The 19,816-nt window shown below is 45.1% G+C and overlaps 1 protein-coding gene across 8 annotated transcripts in view; it reads left to right on the top strand.

Annotated features, from left to right (window-relative positions):
• The window catches only part of LOC140729106 (amyloid-beta A4 precursor protein-binding family A member 1-like), a 174,307-nt gene that overhangs the window by 81,241 nt on the left and 73,250 nt on the right, over positions 1–19,816 (top strand). For all 8 annotated transcript variants that reach the window (XM_073048511.1, XM_073048512.1, XM_073048504.1 and 5 more), the window contains one exon: positions 11,153–12,316. In XM_073048511.1, the coding sequence (XP_072904612.1) occupies positions 11,207–12,316 (1,110 nt within the window). In that variant the 5' untranslated portion in view covers positions 11,153–11,206. The remainder of the gene's footprint in view (positions 1–11,152; positions 12,317–19,816) is intronic.

The raw sequence follows: 19,816 nt of genomic DNA, 5'->3' as shown, positions 1-19,816 counted from the left end.
TTTAACTGTTACTTCTGGACCAAGCTGGAATGAGACGCCTGGCTTTGGTCGATATCCAGTTATTACTAAACTCCCCTTCCATCCAACCACTCAATCAGTGTCTCGTCCTCCACTCTGCATCCCCGCCCCACCAAGGTCCTTTGTACTCTACATTTCCTCTCCTGTCCATTTATGTTCACAAACCTATCACCTCTTCCCACATTTTTGCGGAAGTTAATTGCTTTGGAACAATGTCTGTGTTCACTTATCACTTGTGCCCTATAGCAACTCCACAAGCTGCCCATTCTGGAGTCAACAGGTCAGTCACATTTTCATATATAGCTCCATCTGTTCTTATTTTCATCTCCACTCCTGCTAACTCAATTATAGAAAGTAGGTCTGACTTGATTAATAGGACAGGAGCACTTGTTCCCTTGCAGCATGTCGTGTATCAACAGTGCCAATATCCCAAATGCCATCAAGATATTCTCTTACTCTATTTTCTAATTTGACTCTGAGCCTCAGGAGGTGATAGTAAGATAAATGACCAGTGCTTGGTTTAAGAAGTGTTTTAAAGTGGAGAGAGAAGGATGCAGAGGTAGAAAGGTTCAGACAGGCAATTCCAGGGACTCAGCAGCTGAGGGCAAGGCTCTGCATTGTAAAGAAGAGATGGGCGGGCAGCCAATTTCAGGGCACGGAGATCTATTGAGGAGCTTGTGGAGGTCAGGAGGGGCAGGGCTGTGGATGGTTTTATAAATGAGCTGAAGCAGATGGAGTCCAGCGAGAGAGTTGGAGTGGTTAAGGGCAGTGTGAGGTACTCGCCCTGCTTCAAGCAGGTTTCAGTTATACCAGTGCCTAAGAAGAGTGTGGTGACCTGCCTCATTGACTATCACCAAGCTGCACTTGCATCCACAGTGATGAAATGCTTTGAGAGGCTGATGATGAAACATATCAACTCCTGCCTGAGAAATGACTTGGATCCTCTCCAATTTGCCTACAGGAGCACCAGGGCCATAGCAGATGCCATCTCATTGGCTCTTCGCTCAACCTGGAACATCTAGACAGCAAAGATGCACACATCAGGATGCACTTTATCAACTGCTGCTCAGCATTCAATGCTATAATTCCCTCAAAACTAATCAATAAGTTCCTAGATCTTGGCCTTAATACCTCCTTGTGCAATTGGATCACTTACGGAAACCAGTCAATTCGAATTGGCAGCATCTCCTCTGTAATCTCCATCAGTACGGGTGCACCAAAAGGCTATGTGCTTAGCCCTGTGCTTTACACTGATAACTGTGTGGCTAAGCACGGCTACAATGCCATATTCCAGTTTGCTGACGACAGCATTGTTATGGGCTGAATCAGTGGTATTGAGGAATCAGCACTGAAGGATCAGGGGTGCAGAGGGTTAGTAACTTTAAATTCCTTGGTGTTATTATTTCAGAGGACCTGTCCTGGGCCCTGCATACAAGTGCAATTACAAAGAAAGTATGGCAGCACCTGTATTTCCTTGAGAGTTTGCGGATTTTCAGCATGACATCTAAAATTCTGGCAAACCTCTGTGAATGTGTGTTGGAGAGTATATTGACTGGCTGCATCACAGCCTGGTATGGAAACACCAATGCCTTTGATGGGAAAATCCTACAAAATGTAGTGGATGCGCCCCAATCGATAATGGGTAAAGCCCTCCCCATTATTGAGCAAATCTACTGCACGTGAAATGCTGTTGTAGGAAAGCAGCATCCATCATCAGGGAGCCACCACTCAGGGCATGCTCTCTTCTTGCTGCTGCCATCAGCAAGAAGGTACAGAAGCCTCAGGACGCGCACCACCAGGTCCAGGAGCAGTTATTGCCCCTCAACCATCAGGCTCTTGGACCAAAGGGGACCCCATCATTAGGCTGTTCCCTCAACCAGTGGACTCGCTTTCAAGGACACTTCATCTCGGTTTCTCGATAGTTATTACTTATTTGTTTATTTTTTGAGGATGTGACTAAGCAATTGATGAAGGTAGAGCAGTAGATGTAGTGTATATGGATTTCAGCAAGGCATTTGATAAGCTACCCCATACAAGACTTATTGAGAAAGTAAGGAGGCATGGGATCCAAGAGGACATTGCTTTGTGGATCCAGAACTGGCTTGCCCACAGAAGGCAAAGAGTGGTTGTAGACGGGTCATATTCTGCATGGAGGTCGGTCACCAGTGGAGTGCCTCAGGGATCTGTTCTGGGACCCTTACTCCGTGATTTTTATAAATGACCTGGATGAGGAGGTGGAGGGATGGGTTAGTAAATTTGCTGATGACACAAAGGTTGGGGGTGTTGTGGATAGTGTAGAGGGCTGTCAGAGGTCACAGTGTGACATTGATAGGATGCAAAACTGGGCTGAGAAGTGGCAGATGGAGTTCAACCCAGATAAATGTGAAGTGGTTCATTTTGGTAGGTCAAATATGATGGCAGAATATAGTATTAATGGTAAGATTCTTGGCAGTGTGGAGGATCAGAAGGATCTTGGGGTCTGAGTGCATAGGACACTCAAAGCTGCTACGCAGGTTGACTCTGTGGTTAAGAAGGCATACGGTGCATTTGGCCTCCATCAATCGTGGGATTGAGTTTAAGAGCTGAGAGGTAATGTTGCAGCTATATAGGACCCTGGTCAGACCCCATTTGGAGTACTGTGCTCAGTTCTGGTCACCTCACTATAGGAAGGATGCGGAAACCATAGAAAGGGTGCAGAGGAGATTTATAAGGATTTTGTCTGGATTGGGAAGCATGCCTTATGAGAATAGGTTGAGTGAACTCAGCCTTTTCTCCTTGGAGCGATGGAGGATGAGAGGTGACCTGATAGAGGTGTATAAGATGATGAGAGGCATTGAGCGTGTGGCTAGTCAGAGGCTTTTTCCCAGGGCTGAAATGGCTAGTACAAGAGGGCACAGCTTTAAGGTGCTTGGAAGTAGGTACAGAGGAGATGTCAAGGTTCAGTTTTTATGCAGAGAGTGGTGAGTGCGTGGGATGGGCTGCCGGCAACGGTGGTGGAGGCGGATACGATAGGGTCTTTTAAGAGATTCCTGGACAAGTATATGGAGCTCAGAAAAGTAGAGGGCTATGGGTAACCCTAGACAATTTCTCAGGTAAGGACATGTTAGGCACAGCTTTGTAGGTTGATGGGCCTGTATTGTGCTTAGGTTTTCTACGTTTCTATTATTATTTCTTCCTTTTTGTATTTGCAGTTTGTCATCTTTAGCAGTTTAGTTGTACTCTTAAGTTAGGTGTTTTTAATTGTTGTTATTTGTTAGATTTATTGAGTATGCCCACAGGAACATGAATCTCAGGGTTGTATATGGTGAAGTATGTGTATTTTGATAATAAATTTGCTTTCAACTTTGAATGAAGTTGTCAGTAATAGATGGTTGAAGGCAGACGGCACCATGGAGGTGGGGGTTTGTGACAGCAAACTTCTAAAGTTGGAAGGTGAAGTTTGGTTCAGGGTGTTTTTAGCGTTTCCATTGTGGAAGTAACTGTCATCTCTGATAACGGCCCAGAACACGCGCACTCTTACTATTTAAGCATTCCTTTTATTTTCTTGTAGACAAGAAGAACAGCATGGGCCCCTGTCACCCACACTGTTGCGAAGCCTCAACAAACAACTGCTATTTTTATCAGTTATGAATATTGATCGTTATAAATTGTATACATTTGAATTCCTTACACGTTCAATCACCATATTCAAATGAAAGTGTATTGAAACTTCAAGCAGACAACTAACGATGTTTTGAAGTTAGTAAAGACAATAGAACTTTAGTTATCCTTTTGATATCTTGTCTGTCTCCAGCACTTTATTGTGTAAAGGAATATGTTTCAGGAAGACCTTTCTGGATAAGTCTCACTACAGAGGCCTCACTTGTCTGGTTTGAGTACACAGCGCTGCAGTTAATCTAGCCTATCTTGTCTGCAGTTTCTGACAGTCTCCCTTGACTACAACTACCCCAGGCTATCCTTACTTTAACCTCTACTTCCACACCTTCGCACAAGGGTGCACTGCTGCTTCATGTTTTTGCCTCTGCACGTGTGTGAGCATGAACTTATGCGCTCATGCACAGACAGGGGCATCAATGCATGCCTATGCTTAGGCCTGCTTTGTATAAAGATGTTTACAAATGCAGACATTTAGTTTATCAATGGAGATTTGTCAATTTAACATGCAGCTGTAACCCATGCACAGACTGGAATAGCAGTGGTGCTGCAATTAAGGTGAAAAGTTTGAAGTTGCACATGAGCATAAATGGCAAGGTGACTTTTCCAATGATGCGATCATCGCTCACTGCTGGGAGATCCTTTGAGACTTGCCATAAATCAACCTTCATGGATGAAAGAGTGTGAACTGTATATGAGGCAAAACTTTGCAGAATTCAGACACCTGAAAAAGACTGCTACTGGATGATTTACTTTGCCTCGTTAGCTTCGAGGTTGCAGGGACTCTTTCGTATCACGTTGCAGCCTACCAGCAGTTGTGTGCTAGGAGACCAGTGATGTGTGGATTTTGTGTTGGTATGTGCTGTTAGAAAGAGGCCTAGTTGGAATAGGTCTAGTACTTGAGTTACTTATAGAGGATTATGGAGTACTGCAACACAGAAACAGGCCCTTTGGCCCATCTAGGCCATGCTAACCTGATATGCCCAGTCCCGTCTACCAGATCCTGGACCACATCCCACCACCCTTATTGCGTCCGTGTACTTATCCAAACTTCTCTTAAATGTTACAGTTAAGCCTGCATCTACCACTTCCGTCTCTCTCTGACATTACCTTTTCTGAATCACTTGATTTTCATCTCAGAGGATATGCTCACCACCAATATCCATCTCAAACCCAGATTCCCACAGCTACCTTGATTGTACTTCTTCTCACCCTCCCATTCTTCCTCCTTTTCATTCTTCCAGTTTCTCAGTCTCCATTGTATCTGCTCTGATGTCCACACAGATGCCTTTGTGTCATCTTTCCTTCTCGTAATCTGTGGAATCTCCAGCAGTACAGCTGAGCCTTCAACTGCACTTAATCCGTTTCCAACACCTCACCATGCCTCTGAATCAGAGCAAGGTCCTAAACCACAAATGAGTGGCTCTGCTGCTGACAGAATCCAAAACGGCCGATATGCTACATTCATCATCCAAGAGGTCAAACAAGATTCTTGCCAATCCAGATTACTTCTGCATTAACAGGTCAGTTGGAGTGCCCATATGGTACAACCGATGGCTGAAACTACAGAAGGACTTGTGATAGTTAAACACATTCAAATTTATCCAAGAGCAGCAGCAGCCGTTGCAAGGTACCCATCAAGGTGTTCAGGATGATGGAAATCAGCACCATTATAGTTGTTTGGTGCTTCTCTCTGGGAGTGCTTGCATTTTATATAAGGACTCCCCCCCCCCCCCCCCCCATTCACTTGCCTCAGTCCTCATTGCCACCCCTTCAATTAACCTTTGAATTCCATTCGCTCACATTTCTTTGGTCATAGAGGTTCGTAGATGGCGTCTATTTTGATATGTTTGTTAATTGATTTATCAGAAGAGAACAAGTTGATAGAAATTTTCATGCCTGCTTTGTGTTTGGCTGCGCTAGAACCTCTGCAGTGTCCCAGTCAAAGTGGTGTCCAATTAACTTGAACACCACGCCATCAAATGCCTCAACTTTAACTACCACTGTTCACCACCATCCTAAACAACTTCGGGAGGGGTTATTATCTGGCCTGTAATGGGAAGCCAGATTGAGACCAGCGGAGAGGCAGGATGTGTGGGACTAAGAGGTAACTAAAGCACTGTAAGGGAACCTTGTGTAGGTGGGCCAGGCTTGTGAGTCCACAGGAGACTACGGATGATGAAACAGTCTGCTGAAGGAACTCGGGTGAGCAGTGTCTGTGAGTTGAGTGAGGGATTGTTGACGTATAGGGTTGGAACTCTGCATCAAGACACACAATTTAGAATCTGCCAAGCAGCTTCCTTCAAGTTGTTTAGAAGGAAGTTGATCACTTTAAAACCTACCTGTGTATGAATGTCTTCTACACAGGACACACTTGCACAAAAGATTTTCAAGCAAACCATGTTAACAGGTGATCAGAGGTAACTGCGCATGCCTGGACACTCGCCGAACACAGATGACCCAGAAACATTTTGTCCATATTTAGCCCCCCCCCCACCCCTCAATGTAATAATGCGTAGGCCTTTCAATAAAATATTATTAGATGGCATGCAAAAATATCTTCCTGTGTATTTCTCGACCACTGTGATGGAAATCGGTTTCATTCAATGTGTCAGTCTGGAGTTTGAGAGAAATTTACAGATGCACTCTTGGTTCAGACCTCAAAATTAATACCGTTGAATAAACCCTCCAATGAAAAGACATAGATCATTATTTTATCTCCAAACTCTGGTCATTTTGTTAGATCTTGTTTTCCTTTCGTGTTAACTCTGCTTAAAATAATAATATAATCATAATATAATTAGCAGTATTCTGTTACCACTCTCATTTATAATGGACACCAACACTTCACTGGTAACTGATGTTAGTCTATTTGGTCTATTCCTTGTTTTCCCTCCCCAAGACCCTTCTGTAATCCAGGGATCTCTGGACCCTCTATTGATCAGAGCCAATGCACCCTTATCTCTGCACCCACCTCTCAAATCCCCAGAAAGCAAGCTGACAGCCCCAGAGGATTTGTTAGTCGTTAGGTAACCACATTAATGCACAGGAGTCATGTGAAGGTCAGAGCTGGTAAGATGGCCTGTGTTAGGTATTCATTTTTACCATTGGATAATGTCATGGTTGGAACAACAGATATTAGCTTCTCATACAATTTTGGGATGTAACAACAGTTTTTAATCTTTGTGCCTGTGTGAAAACTCTTTGACTTTCAGTAACATATTCACCTTGCTATCACCTTCTTTAAAGACGGGAAGTAAGGGAGTTCTCCCAAGTTTTTATTGCACAGTTTACTGAAGTAAAGATTGTTTGATTGTTTATACCGAATTCCATTGCACGTCAGCCCAGCACATTCCAAATCATATCCAAAATAAACAAATTAGTGCCATGAAAATGGGTGATCTGGTCAAATTTCCAGTGGGTGAGAGCAACAGATAGTCTGCAGGAAGAATGCAATGGATCAAGCGGCGCATTTGGGAGGGAAGAAAGGGTAGATGTTTCTGATTGAAATGCTGCAACAGGACAATCTCCCTCAGCTGCTGAGTGTCTCCAGTAATTGTTTGTTTGTTGCTCCAGAGTCTAGCATCTGAGGCCTCTTGTGGGATCTTGCTTTATCAGAACATGACAGGAGCCAGAGTAAGCCCCTCTGTTCCTCATTCAGTGTAGTCATGGCTGATCTGCACCTAGCCTCATTTCCTCCGTGCCAATTCTCTATGGCCCTCAATTCCCCGATCCTTCAAAACTGTATCTAAATCCCCTTTAAAGCTCCTCAGTGATCTGGCCTCTTACGAGCCTCAAGGGTAGAGAATTCTATTCTGTTCATCATCACTGCATAGAATTGGGGTCCTGCGGTGGCATTCTGGTTAGCACGAAGCTTTTACACCTCGGGGCATCAGAATTCAAATCCGGCGCCCTCTGGAAGAAGTTTGTATGTCCTTCCTGTGAGCATGTGGTTTTCCTCTAGGTGCTCCAGTTTCTGCCTGCATTCCAAAGACATAGAAACATAGAAAATAGGTGCAGGAGTAGGCCATTCGGCCCTTTGAGCCTGCACCGCCATTCAGTATGATCATGGCTGATCATCCAACTCAGAACCCTGTACCTGCTTTCTCTCCATATCCCCTGATCCCTTTAGCCAAAAGGGCTATATCTAACTTCCTCTTAAATATAGCCAATGAACTGGCCTCAACTGTTTCATATGGTAGAGAATTCCACAGATTCACCACTCTCTGTGTGAAGAAGTTTTTCCTCATCTCGGTCCTAAAAGGCTTCCCCTTTATCCTTAAACTGTGACCCCTCGTTCTGGACTTCCCCAACATCGGAAACAATCTTCCTGCATCTAGCCTGTCCAATCCCTTTTGAATTTTATACGTTTCAATAAGATCTCCCCTCAATCTTCTAAATTCCAGTGAGTATAAGCCTAGTCGATCCAGTCTTTCTTCATATTGAAGTCCTGCTATCCCAGGAATCAATCTGGTGAACCTTCTCTGTACTCCCTCTATGGCAAGAATGTCTTTCCTCAGCTTAGGGGACCAAAACTGCACACAATATTCTAGGTGCGGTCTCACCAAGACCTTGTACAACATACCTGTTGCTGGGTTAATTGGTCATTGGAAATTGTCCTGTGATTAGGCTAGGGTTAAATAAATGTTTTGCTGGCTGGTGCAGCTTGTTGGGCAGGCAGGCCCTGTTTCACGCTGTATCTCTAAATAAAGATAGGAGTTCCTACACACTTTGATTTTAAATGTCTGTAACTTTGTCGTACTGTTTTAGATTTTATATCTAGTGTGAACATCTGATCATCTACCCTGTCATGCCTATTGATCTTGTGTATTTCAGAAAAGATTACCCCTTATTCTTATAAAATCTTAGTCTCTATTGTGGGTGGGGATTATCCCATCTCACCATCTAATCCCAGGAACTAGCTTTATGCAAATTAGCTGCAGCATTCCCAAGAATAGAGGAATGATTATGCTTCTAAACTTGCTTTGCTTTGATATTTAAGATGGCGCTGGTGAATCTCAGCGACTTCTGGCAAGTGGCCAGTGAAACCAAAAAAAAATTGCTCTTTTTCTGGTAAACGATCATTGCAAACAATGGCCTGTAACTTCCCTTCGCACTTGGAGGCGATTCGAGGCGGCAGAACCGAGGGGAGGCGGCAGAACCATTGCTGAGAGCGAGGAAGACCCGAGTTGAATTGATTTAAGCGCCGAGCTGATTTGGAAAGCGCAGGGACAAGCCGAATAAACGCATCAGGATCCAGGCCCCAGAGCATATCGAAGCAGCTGATCTTGATGTTTGAACAATGATTTAAGCACCGGGACAGATTGGGAAGGCCAGGGTGTCAGGACCTGAGGAGAGGAATGGGCCTGTTCAATTTCTTGCTCCACGAGGTTTACTTGGCTCTGTGCAGAGCTGAGGGTTTGTGGATGGGCTGCCTTTGTGGACTTCAATTCAGAATGTTATTTGCTTGTGCTTATAGTTTACACGATTTGCTTTTTTTCTCTCTGCACATTGGGTGTTTGATGGCCTTCTTTTAATGTGTTCTTTTGGGTTTCTTTGTTTGTTTCGTGGCTGCCTGTAAGGAGACGAATCTCAAGGTTGTGTAATGCCCTGGTTCATATTTTTACCGTGATGCTATATGTATTTAATTTTGTGCAGTTCTGTGAGAGCTGCTTGTTTGGGTTACTGTTGAAGATAAGAGATAAGGAGAAATGTGTGCCATCCACTCAGGATGGTCGGATTAACGGGAGGTTTTTCTGATGAGGGACACTACGGCTGGGCTTGGAGATTTTGTTCAAGAGGAGATGAAGAGAGAAGATGCTGGGGAGAACCGGTCGTAGCGTACGATCAGTGGGAGACCCGTTTACTCGAGATGGATTGCGAGCGACATTTGGAAGGTGGTGGGTGCTTTCACATTGACCAAGGGCCCAGAGCGTGAGTGACAGAGAAGTTCAAGATGAGCTCCAACTTGTGCACATTTGATTTTTGAATTAGAATGGGACCTTTTCTTTTTGTTATTCTTTACTAACCCTTTGGTTAAGTTTCATAAATATAATTTCTTTAATCGTATGCAGTGTACTGTTTGTTATTTCGTGGCATTAATTTGCAACAGGGTAGCAACTGAGACAGCATCCACATAAATGGAGGTTTGGGGGGGGGGGGGATCGAGCACGCCTCACGAGTTTGGAGGGGCCGGAGGTTGTCTTCTCTAGATTTGTGCTGCCAAGGAAACCAGGGTGGTTTCATTTGTATAAAGTATACATACTTTGATAATAAATGTACTTGGAATTTTGAACTTTGAAACATTCCAAAATGGTGAAAAGAATTTTATGGGTGCCAATTGTTGGTTTTGGATGAAATGACAGAGTTGTTCTATAGCATCAGGCCATTTGGCCCATCTTGTCCATATACTTATATGTACTGAGCCCCTTTACCCACATTTGGTTTGCTGTCTTCTTTCCCTTGGCAATTCACACATTCGTCTGGATGCTACCTCCACCCCATAGGTGGTAATAATTCCCCCTCAAATCCCCTCTGAACCATCTATCACTCACATTATGCTTATACCCATTTGTTTTAGAGATCTTCACCAAGGGAACAAGGTTCTTACTTCCACCCTCTACCCCCTTCATAATTTTACGTAGTTACCTTGGGGAGTAAAAAGAAAAAGACTGCAGAAATAACAGTAAAAGAGAAAGTGCAGTTCAGGTAGACAAATAAAAGTGCAAAGACCACAACAGCGCATACAGATGCTGGAGGAATTCAGCAGGTCATGGAAATGAATAAACAGTTGGCATTTTGGGCCGAGGCCCACCTTCGGGCTGAGAAGGAAGGGGGAGGACGCTAGAATGAAAATGTGGGGGGAGGGGAAAGATGCTGGCTGGAAGGTGATGGGTGAAGCCAGGTGTGTGGGAAAGGTCGTGGTTTGGAGAGGAAAGAGTCTGAAAGGAGAAGAGAGTGGAGAATAGGAGAAAAGGGGGGCAAGGGACCCAGAGGGAAGTAATGGTCAGGTGAGACTAAGTGAAAGGTCACAGTGGGAAATAGAGTGGGGGAGAGGAGGAGTATGAAGGAGAAATCGATATCCGTACCATCAGGTTGGAGGGTACTCAGATGGAATATAAAGTGTTACTCCTCCACTCTGATGGTGGCCTCTTCTTGGCACAAGAGAAGGCCAAAGATCGACATGTCAGAACAGGAGTGGGAATGGGAATTAAACTGCTTGGCCACTGGGAAGGCAGATGGTGCGGAGGTGCTCAACAAAAGCCACGACAAGGTAGATTGGAGATGGAGTTTAGTGTCTAAGAGTCTGATAACAGTCAGCGAGAGGCTGCCTTCAGTCTGGTGGTTCACATTCTCATTCTTTGGCATCCTCTGCATGATGGGAAGTGGGGGTGGGGTGTGCTTGTGCTACCTCTGTGAAAAAGCTGTGTTTATGCCAACTGTCACTGATACATTCTTTTTTTGTGTGTTTCTGTTCCAGCCTCGGCCAACGGGATGCTGTTCACATAGGCGGACGGCACTTTGGGGTTCAGAGATGGATAAGCCACGGGATGTGGTGGACGAGGAGCCTGGGAGTGGGGAGCTGAATGAGGCAGTGGAGGCTGACCTTCAGCACCTGGAAGAGGAGGCAGAGGAAGGGGCCAGGCCGTACCGCTGCGTCGCTGGCAAGCGGGGACCCCTTGCGGGTGACGAGGAGGCTCCGCTGGCCAGGTCGGCCAGCACCGAGAGCGGCTTCCATAACCACACAGACAGGGCGGAGGGAGATGTGCTCTGCGCCCAGGCCGAGCCCTTCGGCTCCCGGGAGAGACTGGCCGAGAGTGAGGAGGACGAGAGGTCCTATGCCGTCCACTGCCGACCAGAAGCGGAGGAGTACACGGAGCAAGCTGAGTCGGAGCATGCAGAGGCGGCTGCCTCCCGCACCCTCCCAGGCACTCTGCGATTTGGCGTGGTAGACCCCGAGGGCCTAGTGAGCTCAGCCTACGCAGGCTACGTCTACACCCACCAGGCCTTCCACCACAGCGACGAGGAGCAGTACGCCGAGCCTTACGATGACTACTCGGCCCAGGAGCACGTTTACGAGGAGATCGTGGAGGCTCCCGAGCCGGATGGACGAGAGAACCTGCAGCTGTACCAGCAGGAGAGGGAGGAGGCCGAGAACTACCGCAAGGAAGCCCTGGGTGCCAGACTGCACCATTACGATGAGCGCTCGGACAACGAGTCAGACAGCCCGGAGAAGGAAGCCGAGTTTGCGCCCTACCCACGCATGGACAGCTACGAGCAGGAAGAAGACATCGACCAGATTGTCGCTGAGGTGAAGGAAAGCATGAGTTCCCAAAGCCTGGGCCCGGTGTCCGAGGACATGCCCGAGGCAGAGCAGAACTCAGAGAACGGTGACCCCACCTTGGCTCTGAACTCGCACTCTGCATCTTCCACAGGTCTAGGTGAAGTAGTGAGGCACACCAGAGAACAAAGGGATGCCATATCGTTAGCAATTAAGGACATTAAGGAAGCAATCGAAGAGGTGAAGACTCGAACCATTCGATCGCCGTACACTCCAGACGAGCCTGCAGAACCGATCTGGGTGATGCGCCAAGATGTTAGTCCAACGGCAGATTGTGAGATCCAGATGGTAATGGATGGAGATGTAAGTACACAAAATCTTTGGACGTTCTTGAGATTGTAAGGAGCAAGAGTGTCAGGTTGGTAGGGTGTGACCGCCAGGGATTGGCACTGAGGACCCAGATTTTCACAATGGTTTCAATGAGGGTAATATGTAATATGTCCAATCAACACATACAAAAGCTGGATGAACTCAACAGATCAGGCAGCATCCATTGAAATGTGCAGTCAACGGATGCTGCCCGACCTGCTGAGTTCATCCAGCTTTTGTATGTGTTGATGTGACCACAGCATCTGCAGTGTACTTTGTGTGTAATATATCCAAGTTTGCTGGTGATACTGAGCTAGGTGCCCTTGTGGACTGTTAGAAGGATGTGGAGAAGCTTTTGATGAGATATAGGCAGAATAAGTGAATGAAAATTGATGCAACAGAACATAAAGTGGCAAACACGAAGACACATACCCTGGAGAAAAAGGTAAAAACTGGGTATTTAAGAAGTTACTTCTTAAGTGATGTGTTTAAAGATGTCAGTGTTCAGAGGGACTTTTATGAGAGTTAGAAAGTTAGTATGCAAGGACAGAAAGCAACTAAGAAGGCAAATAATATGCTGCAAAAATATTCGGGGCCAAGAATGAGAATTTTTATCCCGATTATAGAGGGCTCTGTTAAGACTCTACCTAAGATATTGTACACAGGTGGGGTCTGGCTATTGTAAGATATTGTACACAGGTGGGGTCTGGCTATTGTAAGATATTGTACACAGGTGGGGTCTGGCTATTGTAACATATTGTACACAGGTGGGGTCTGGCTATTGTAAGATATTGTACACAGGTGGGGTCTGGCTATTGTAACATATTGTACACAGGTGGGGTCTGGCTATTGTAAGATATTGTATACAGGTGAGGTCTGGCTATTGTAAGATAATGTACACAGGTCGGGTCTGGCTATTGTAAGATATTGTACACAGGTGGGGTCTGGCTATTGTAAGATATTGTACACAGGTGGGGTCTGGCTATTGTAAGATATTGTACACAGGTGGGGTCTGGCTATTGTAAGATATTGTACACAGGTGGGGTCTGGCTATTGTAAGATATTGTACACAGGTGGGGTCTGGCTATTGTAAGAGAGGATATACTTCTGGCAGCAGGAGTGCCATGAAGGTTCACCAGATTGATTCTTGGGTGAGTGAGTTTGTCCTGTAAGGAGAAGTAAAGCAGGCTAGGGCAATACTGTCTTGAGTTTAGAAGAGTGAGTGGTGATTTAATTGAATTGTATAGATATAACGGGGTTAGAGTTAATGTTACCCATGGCTGGGTTGTCTAGAACCAGGGGCCACAGTCTCACAGAAAAGAGATCCATTCAGGATGAAGATGAGAAGTTTCTTCACTAAAATAATTTCTTCATTAGTAGTGAATCTTTGGAATTGATTACCCAAGGTGACAGTGGAGTCTCAGTGGTTGAAAGTACTTAGGACAGAAAAAGATGGGGATGTTAAACATTTCAAGGGAAATAGGCCTAGTGCAGAGAAGTGGTGTAAAAGATCTGCCATAATCTTCTTGAAAGCTGGAGCAGGCATGAAATCTTGGACGGTCGATTCCTGTTTCTGCTTACGTTCTTATTCCTGATATTTTGCTAGAGTATGTAGTGTTATTTCAGGATCCCTTTTCTTAATTAAATTTGCCTCTATTTGTTTTTGAAGCTAACTAAACAGGAAAAAGTATTTTTTTGGAAAACAAAGGAATAGCCCCATTCAGCATGCCTAAGCCATCTTATTTGCTCATGAAGGCTTGAGTCTCGGTGTCCACTTCCACCCTGCTGCAGTGAGCAGTGCACTCACCTCTGGGTCAGAAGATTGAGGTTAAGTCCTATTCTAGAGACTTCAGCAGAACCCCAGGACATCACTATTGAAGGGGCCATCGTTTTAGGATGAGAAATTAAACCAAGGCCCCAATTGTTTCCTCAAATGGATGTAAAAGATCCCACAATCTTCTGAAGAACAGCAGAAGTCCTCCCAGCGTCCTTACCTCAGACTACAGTACTAAACCTGAATACGACTTACAATTACATTGCTTCTCGAGGAACCTCTGGAAATGGCTCATGAGTAGAATCAATATTCAAAGACTCAAAGTACATTTATTATCAAAATATGTATGCAGTATACAACCCTGAGATTCATCTTCCCCACAGACAGCCACAAAACAAAGAAACTCCATGGAAACCTTTCAAAGAGAAACACCAACCCTCCCCCACGCGCAAAAAAGGAAAAAAAAATTGTGCAATTGGCAACAAAAAAGGAGTGAAAAGCACAGAATACAAAATGCAAAAGAGAGAGTCCAGGCATATTCAGTTCAGTTCTCCTTACTCTTGCAAATAAAATTTAAGGGATGAATATTTTTATCATCATGTTGTGAAAGATGATGTGTCCTAATGATCTTTTTGGCCAGTTTAGTATGAAATGTTATTCATTGTTTCTGGCACCCTATTTTTACACAGCAACACCCCACAAATGGCAATGTGATAGTGATCTCTTTAAATGATACTGAGTCAGGATAAATATTGACCAAAGCATCATAGAGAACAGAATTTATCTCAGACAGTAAGTAATGCAGTTTGTACAGAATCAGAAAGCTCAGGGAGCTGCAGTGATGTTCTTGTCTCTCAGATGGTGCCTGTATTTGTTTTAGTTTCCAGTGTTTTGCTATTGGGAAGTTTTATAGTTACGTACCTGTGCAACCCAGTATTAATTTTTGCCTGGCAGTACTTTTTACATTTCCCAATCTAATCCAGTTCAACTTGGATGTGATGGGGCTGCCACTTCAAGCCTGTTGGTTCTATTCTCATTTACAGCTAGCTGTTTATGATTATAGATGGTGGAAGTGAAATCTTCTCTCCTTCCTAAAGGACATTTTCTGCATTTGTAGCAAGTCTGTTGAATGTCTCTCAGTGGAATGTCACTCTGCAAGGTCTGTGTTAAGACTAGATGTATTGATACACGTGATTCACTCTACAGCACTCCCTCTTGCTTTGGAGACACAAGAGGCTGCAGATGCTAGAGTCTGGAGCAAAATCCCTTTGCCTCCACAAATGTTGCTTGTTCCTCAGAGTTCTTCCAACAGTTGTTGATTTTTCTCTTGGTTTACTGGTTAAGTCCCACCATGAAATTCTGGCCTCATGCAGAAGTGCAATACTGATGGAATGCAGCACTGTCAGAATAACTGAATTTGGATGTTCTCCGAGGTGTGAAAGACCCTATGGAGTCCTCCTCCCTGCAGAGAGTAGACCTGCAGCCTGTATTTATCCCCAATCAACATCGTTAGAATATATCTCTTGATTGTTCTTGAACTGCTGCTTTGAGGATTTCATGCATGAATCGGATTGTTCAATGTAAAAACAAGGTGTACTGCTAAATCTTTTATAGGCTGCTGGTCAGACATCATTTGGAACACTGCGCAGTTCTGAGCTTCATACCCATGGAAGGATAGACTGGCCCTGGAGAGCATCCAGAGGAGGTTCATGAGAATGATCCTGGGAATAAACGACCTAATGAATGAAGAGTATTTAGACCATAAGACATAGGAGCAGAATTAGGCCATTTGGCTCATCGGGTCTGCTCCGCCATTTCATCATGGCTGATCTGTTTTTCCCCTCTTCAACCCCATTTCTCTGCCTTTGCCCCGTAACCTTTGATGCCACCTGAGGCTGTGCCCTCTTGTCCTAGACTCTCCCACGGAAAACATCCTTTTCACATTTACTCTGTCTAGTCCTTTCAACATTCGAAAGATTTCAGTGAGATCCCCCCCTCATCCTTCTAAATTCCAGCGAGTACAGACCCAGAGCTTTTAAACGTTCCTCATATGATAACCCTTTCATTCCTGGAATCATCCCTGTGAACCTCCTCTGGACCCTCTCCAATGCCAGCACATCTCTTCTAAGATGAGGAGCCCAAAACTGTTCACAATACTCAAGGTGAGGCCTCACCAGTGCCTTATAAGGCTTCAGCATCACATCCTTGCTCTTGTATTACATGGCTTCGAGCCTGAGTATTTGATGTCTTTGAGCCTGTACTCGATGGAATTTGGAGAGGTGTGGAGGGAGTCTCATTGAAACCTACGTCCCTGTAGAATTGAGATGAGGAAGAATTTCTTCAGCCAGAGGGTGGTGAGTAGAATTTGTTGCCACAGAGGGCTGTGGAGACCAAATTATTGGGTTATTTAAGGCAGAAATTGATGAGTTTGTGATTGGTAAGAGGGTTAAAGGTTACAGGGAGAATGCAACAGAATAGGAATGAAGGGAAAAATGATGGAATGAGCAAACTCATTCGGCCTGAATGGCTAGATTCTTTTCTTGTATCGTATGAGACAAGGTATTGAGTTGAGTTCATGGTACCTTACAGTTCCTAAATTCTTTGCATCATAAAGCGCCAATACAGACCCTTCAGCCCATCAAGTCAGTGCCAACCATCAAGTAGCCATTTTCATTAATTAATCGCTACAGGTTCTACCACTCATCTACACATGAGGCAATATATAGTGGCCAATTAACCGACCAATCTGTATGTCTTGGGGATATGTGAGGAAACCGGAGCACCTGGGGGTATGTACACAGTAACATGGAGATGTACAAACATTTCACACGTATCGGAGGTCAGGACAGATTACAGGTCTCCAAAACCATGAGACAGCTGTGCCACTGTGAAATGAGGGAAGCAGACCTGAGCTTTCACATGTGATAGTGCACCTCTGGATGCAGTAGTGGTCTGCTCCTGGAGTTGTGGATGAAGGTTTCTGTGCAAGTCAGGGGATGTTGCCTGAAGATGGCAGTGTGGTACAGTAAATGAAAAACACGAGTTTCGGTAGATACTGGAAGTCCTGAGCAGCGCGCACAAAACACTAGAGGAACTCATCAGGTCAGGCAGCATCTGTGGAAATGAATAAACAGTCGACGTCTCAGACCGAGACCCTTCTTCGGGACTAGAAGGGAAGGAGGAACAAGCCGGAATAAGAAGGTTGGGGGGAGGAGGGGAAGGTGTAGAAGCTAGAGGGTAAAAGATGAAGCCAGGTGGAGGGGGGAGGAAATAAGAAGATGGAGATGATTGGTGGAAAAGTTAAAGGCCTGGAGAATCAAGAAACTGATGGGAAAGGAGAGTGGACCATGGGAGAAAGGAAAGGAGGTGATTGGCAGGTGAAGAGAAGAGATAAGTGGGGGGCCAGAGTGGGGAGAGTTGAAGAAGAGGGAAGGGGTAGGGGAAAAATTACCAGAAGTTGGAGAAAACAATGTACCATCAGGTTGGAGGCTACCCAGACGGAATATGAGGTTTTGCTCCTCCAACCTGAGAGTGGCGTCAATGTGGCAAAAGAGGAGACCATGGACTGATGTTGGAACGGGGTTTGCAATTAAAATGGTTGGACACTGGGAGATCCTGTATTTTTGCAGATGGAGTGAAGGTGCTCAATAATGCTGTCCCCTAATCTACCTAGTGTTTCACTAACATAGAGGAGGGTACATCGGGTATGGTAGATGACACCAGCGGATTCTCAGCTGAAGTGTTGCCTCACCTGGAAGGACTGCTTGGGCCCTGCATGCAGGCAAGGGAGGAATTGAATAAACAAGTGTAATTCTTTCGCTTGCAGGAATAAGTGCTGGGCCAGAGATTAGTGGGGGAGGGACGAATTGACAGGGAATCATGGAGGGAGCGATCCCTGTGGAAAGCAGTGAGTGAGGGTGGGGGAGGTAAAGATGTGTTTGGTAGTAGGGTCCTGTCAAAGATCTTGGAGTTTAAGGGGAATTGATGTATTGGATGCAGAGGCTCATGGGGTGGTAGGTGAGATCAAGAGGAACTCTATCCCTGTTAAACTGGTAGGAAGATGGGGTGAGTGCAGATGTCAGGAAAATGGAGGAGATGCGGATGAGGGCAGCATAAATGGTGGGGGATGGGAAACCTTTGAAAGAGAAGGCTGGAAAGGAAAGCAGCATCTTGGAAAGAGGTGCGGCAGAGACAAAGGAACTGAGAAAATGGAGTGGAATTTTATAGGAGATGGTGGGAAGAGGTAAAGTCAAAATAGCCACAGGAGTCGGTAGGTTTATTGAAGATATCAGTAGACAGTTTGTCACTAGAGTTGGAGACAGAGGTTGAGAAAGAGGAGAGGGGACTCAGAAACGGACTGTGAATTGAAGTATAAGGTAGAAATTGAAGACGAAGTTGATGAAATTGAGAAGCTCAGCATGACTGTATGAAACAACACCAATGCAGTGTTCAGTGTAACACAAAGAGTTGGGAGCGTTTCCTCATGAAACACCAGTCCAGTGTTCAGTGTAACACAAAGAGAGTTGGGAGCATTTCCAAGGAAGGCATGGGACATGGACTGTTCCACGTAGCCAACGAAAAGGCAGGGCAAGCTGGGGCCCATGCGGGTGCTTGGGGCTACACTCTTGAGTATGGAGGAGAAATTGAGAAATTGTTGAGTGTGAGGGCCAGTTCCACCAGACGGTGGAGGGGAACTGGTCGGGTTTGTTGTTGAGTAAGAGGTGAAGAGTTTCATGGCCACCTTGATGGGAGATAGAAATGTATAGGGATGGGACATCCATGGTGGCAATGAGGCGATCAGGGCCAGGGATTTAAAAGTTGTGATCAAATGCAGTGATTGTGGCCAGGCAATTGAATTTTTTGTGTATTACTGTGTGTTGCGTGTACACAGGTGAATGCCTGATGGCTGGAACTGTGCATCCAGGTGACTGATTCTTGCCCCTATTCCTCTGAGTGCTGTGCTTGAAGGGCAAATGTATAAAACAAGAGGGCAAGATGGATAAGGCAGGTCAATCAGTAATTACCAACCTAATGACAGCTGGCATTTGTGTAGTTCCTCTGACCTTGCTAAACAACTTGGATATATCACTATTAAAGGAAAGCAGTTGTCGGGTGTGTAAGGTAATTTTAGGATAGGTGACGGTAGAATGCCTGAGAAGATCGGTTTTAAAGACTAACTTATAGGGGGGAAAGCAAGGCCGAGGTTGGCAGAGGAGTTTCTAGAGTTTTGGGACTCGGAAGCTAAAGATAGAGCGTTAGAATTTGAGGATGCACATGAGGCCAGAACAAGAGGAGCACAGGGACTGTGGAGGGTATCAGAGTGAACGGAAAGTTAGTCCAACCATCCTAGAAGTTTACGACTCCTAGTATGACGAGGCATGCAGGTATTTGATAATTAGATCCAGTATCCCTAATTATCCTGGAATTAAGGGGCTCGCCTGACCATTTCAGGAAGCAGCTGAAATGTCACCACTAGGCCTGAGCAGTTTGCCCTCTTTTGTAATATGTTAAACCAAACTGATGTTTGAGGTAGATAGGGTTGTAAAGAGAGCTTTTGGCACATGGGCCTTCATATACGTATCAGAGTATCGAGTACGGGAGTTGGGAGGTTTTGAAGTTGTGTAAGATGTTGGTGAGGCCTAATTTGAAGGATTTGTGTAGTTCTGGTCACCTACCTACAGGAAAGATATCAATAAGATTGAACAAGTACAAAGATGTTG

Source organism: Hemitrygon akajei, chromosome 6 (genome assembly GCF_048418815.1).
Source record: "Hemitrygon akajei chromosome 6, sHemAka1.3, whole genome shotgun sequence".
Lineage (NCBI taxonomy): Eukaryota > Metazoa > Chordata > Chondrichthyes > Myliobatiformes > Dasyatidae > Hemitrygon > Hemitrygon akajei.
Note: the sequence above shows the minus strand (reverse complement) of the source record. Positions and strands in the feature narration are given on the sequence as shown.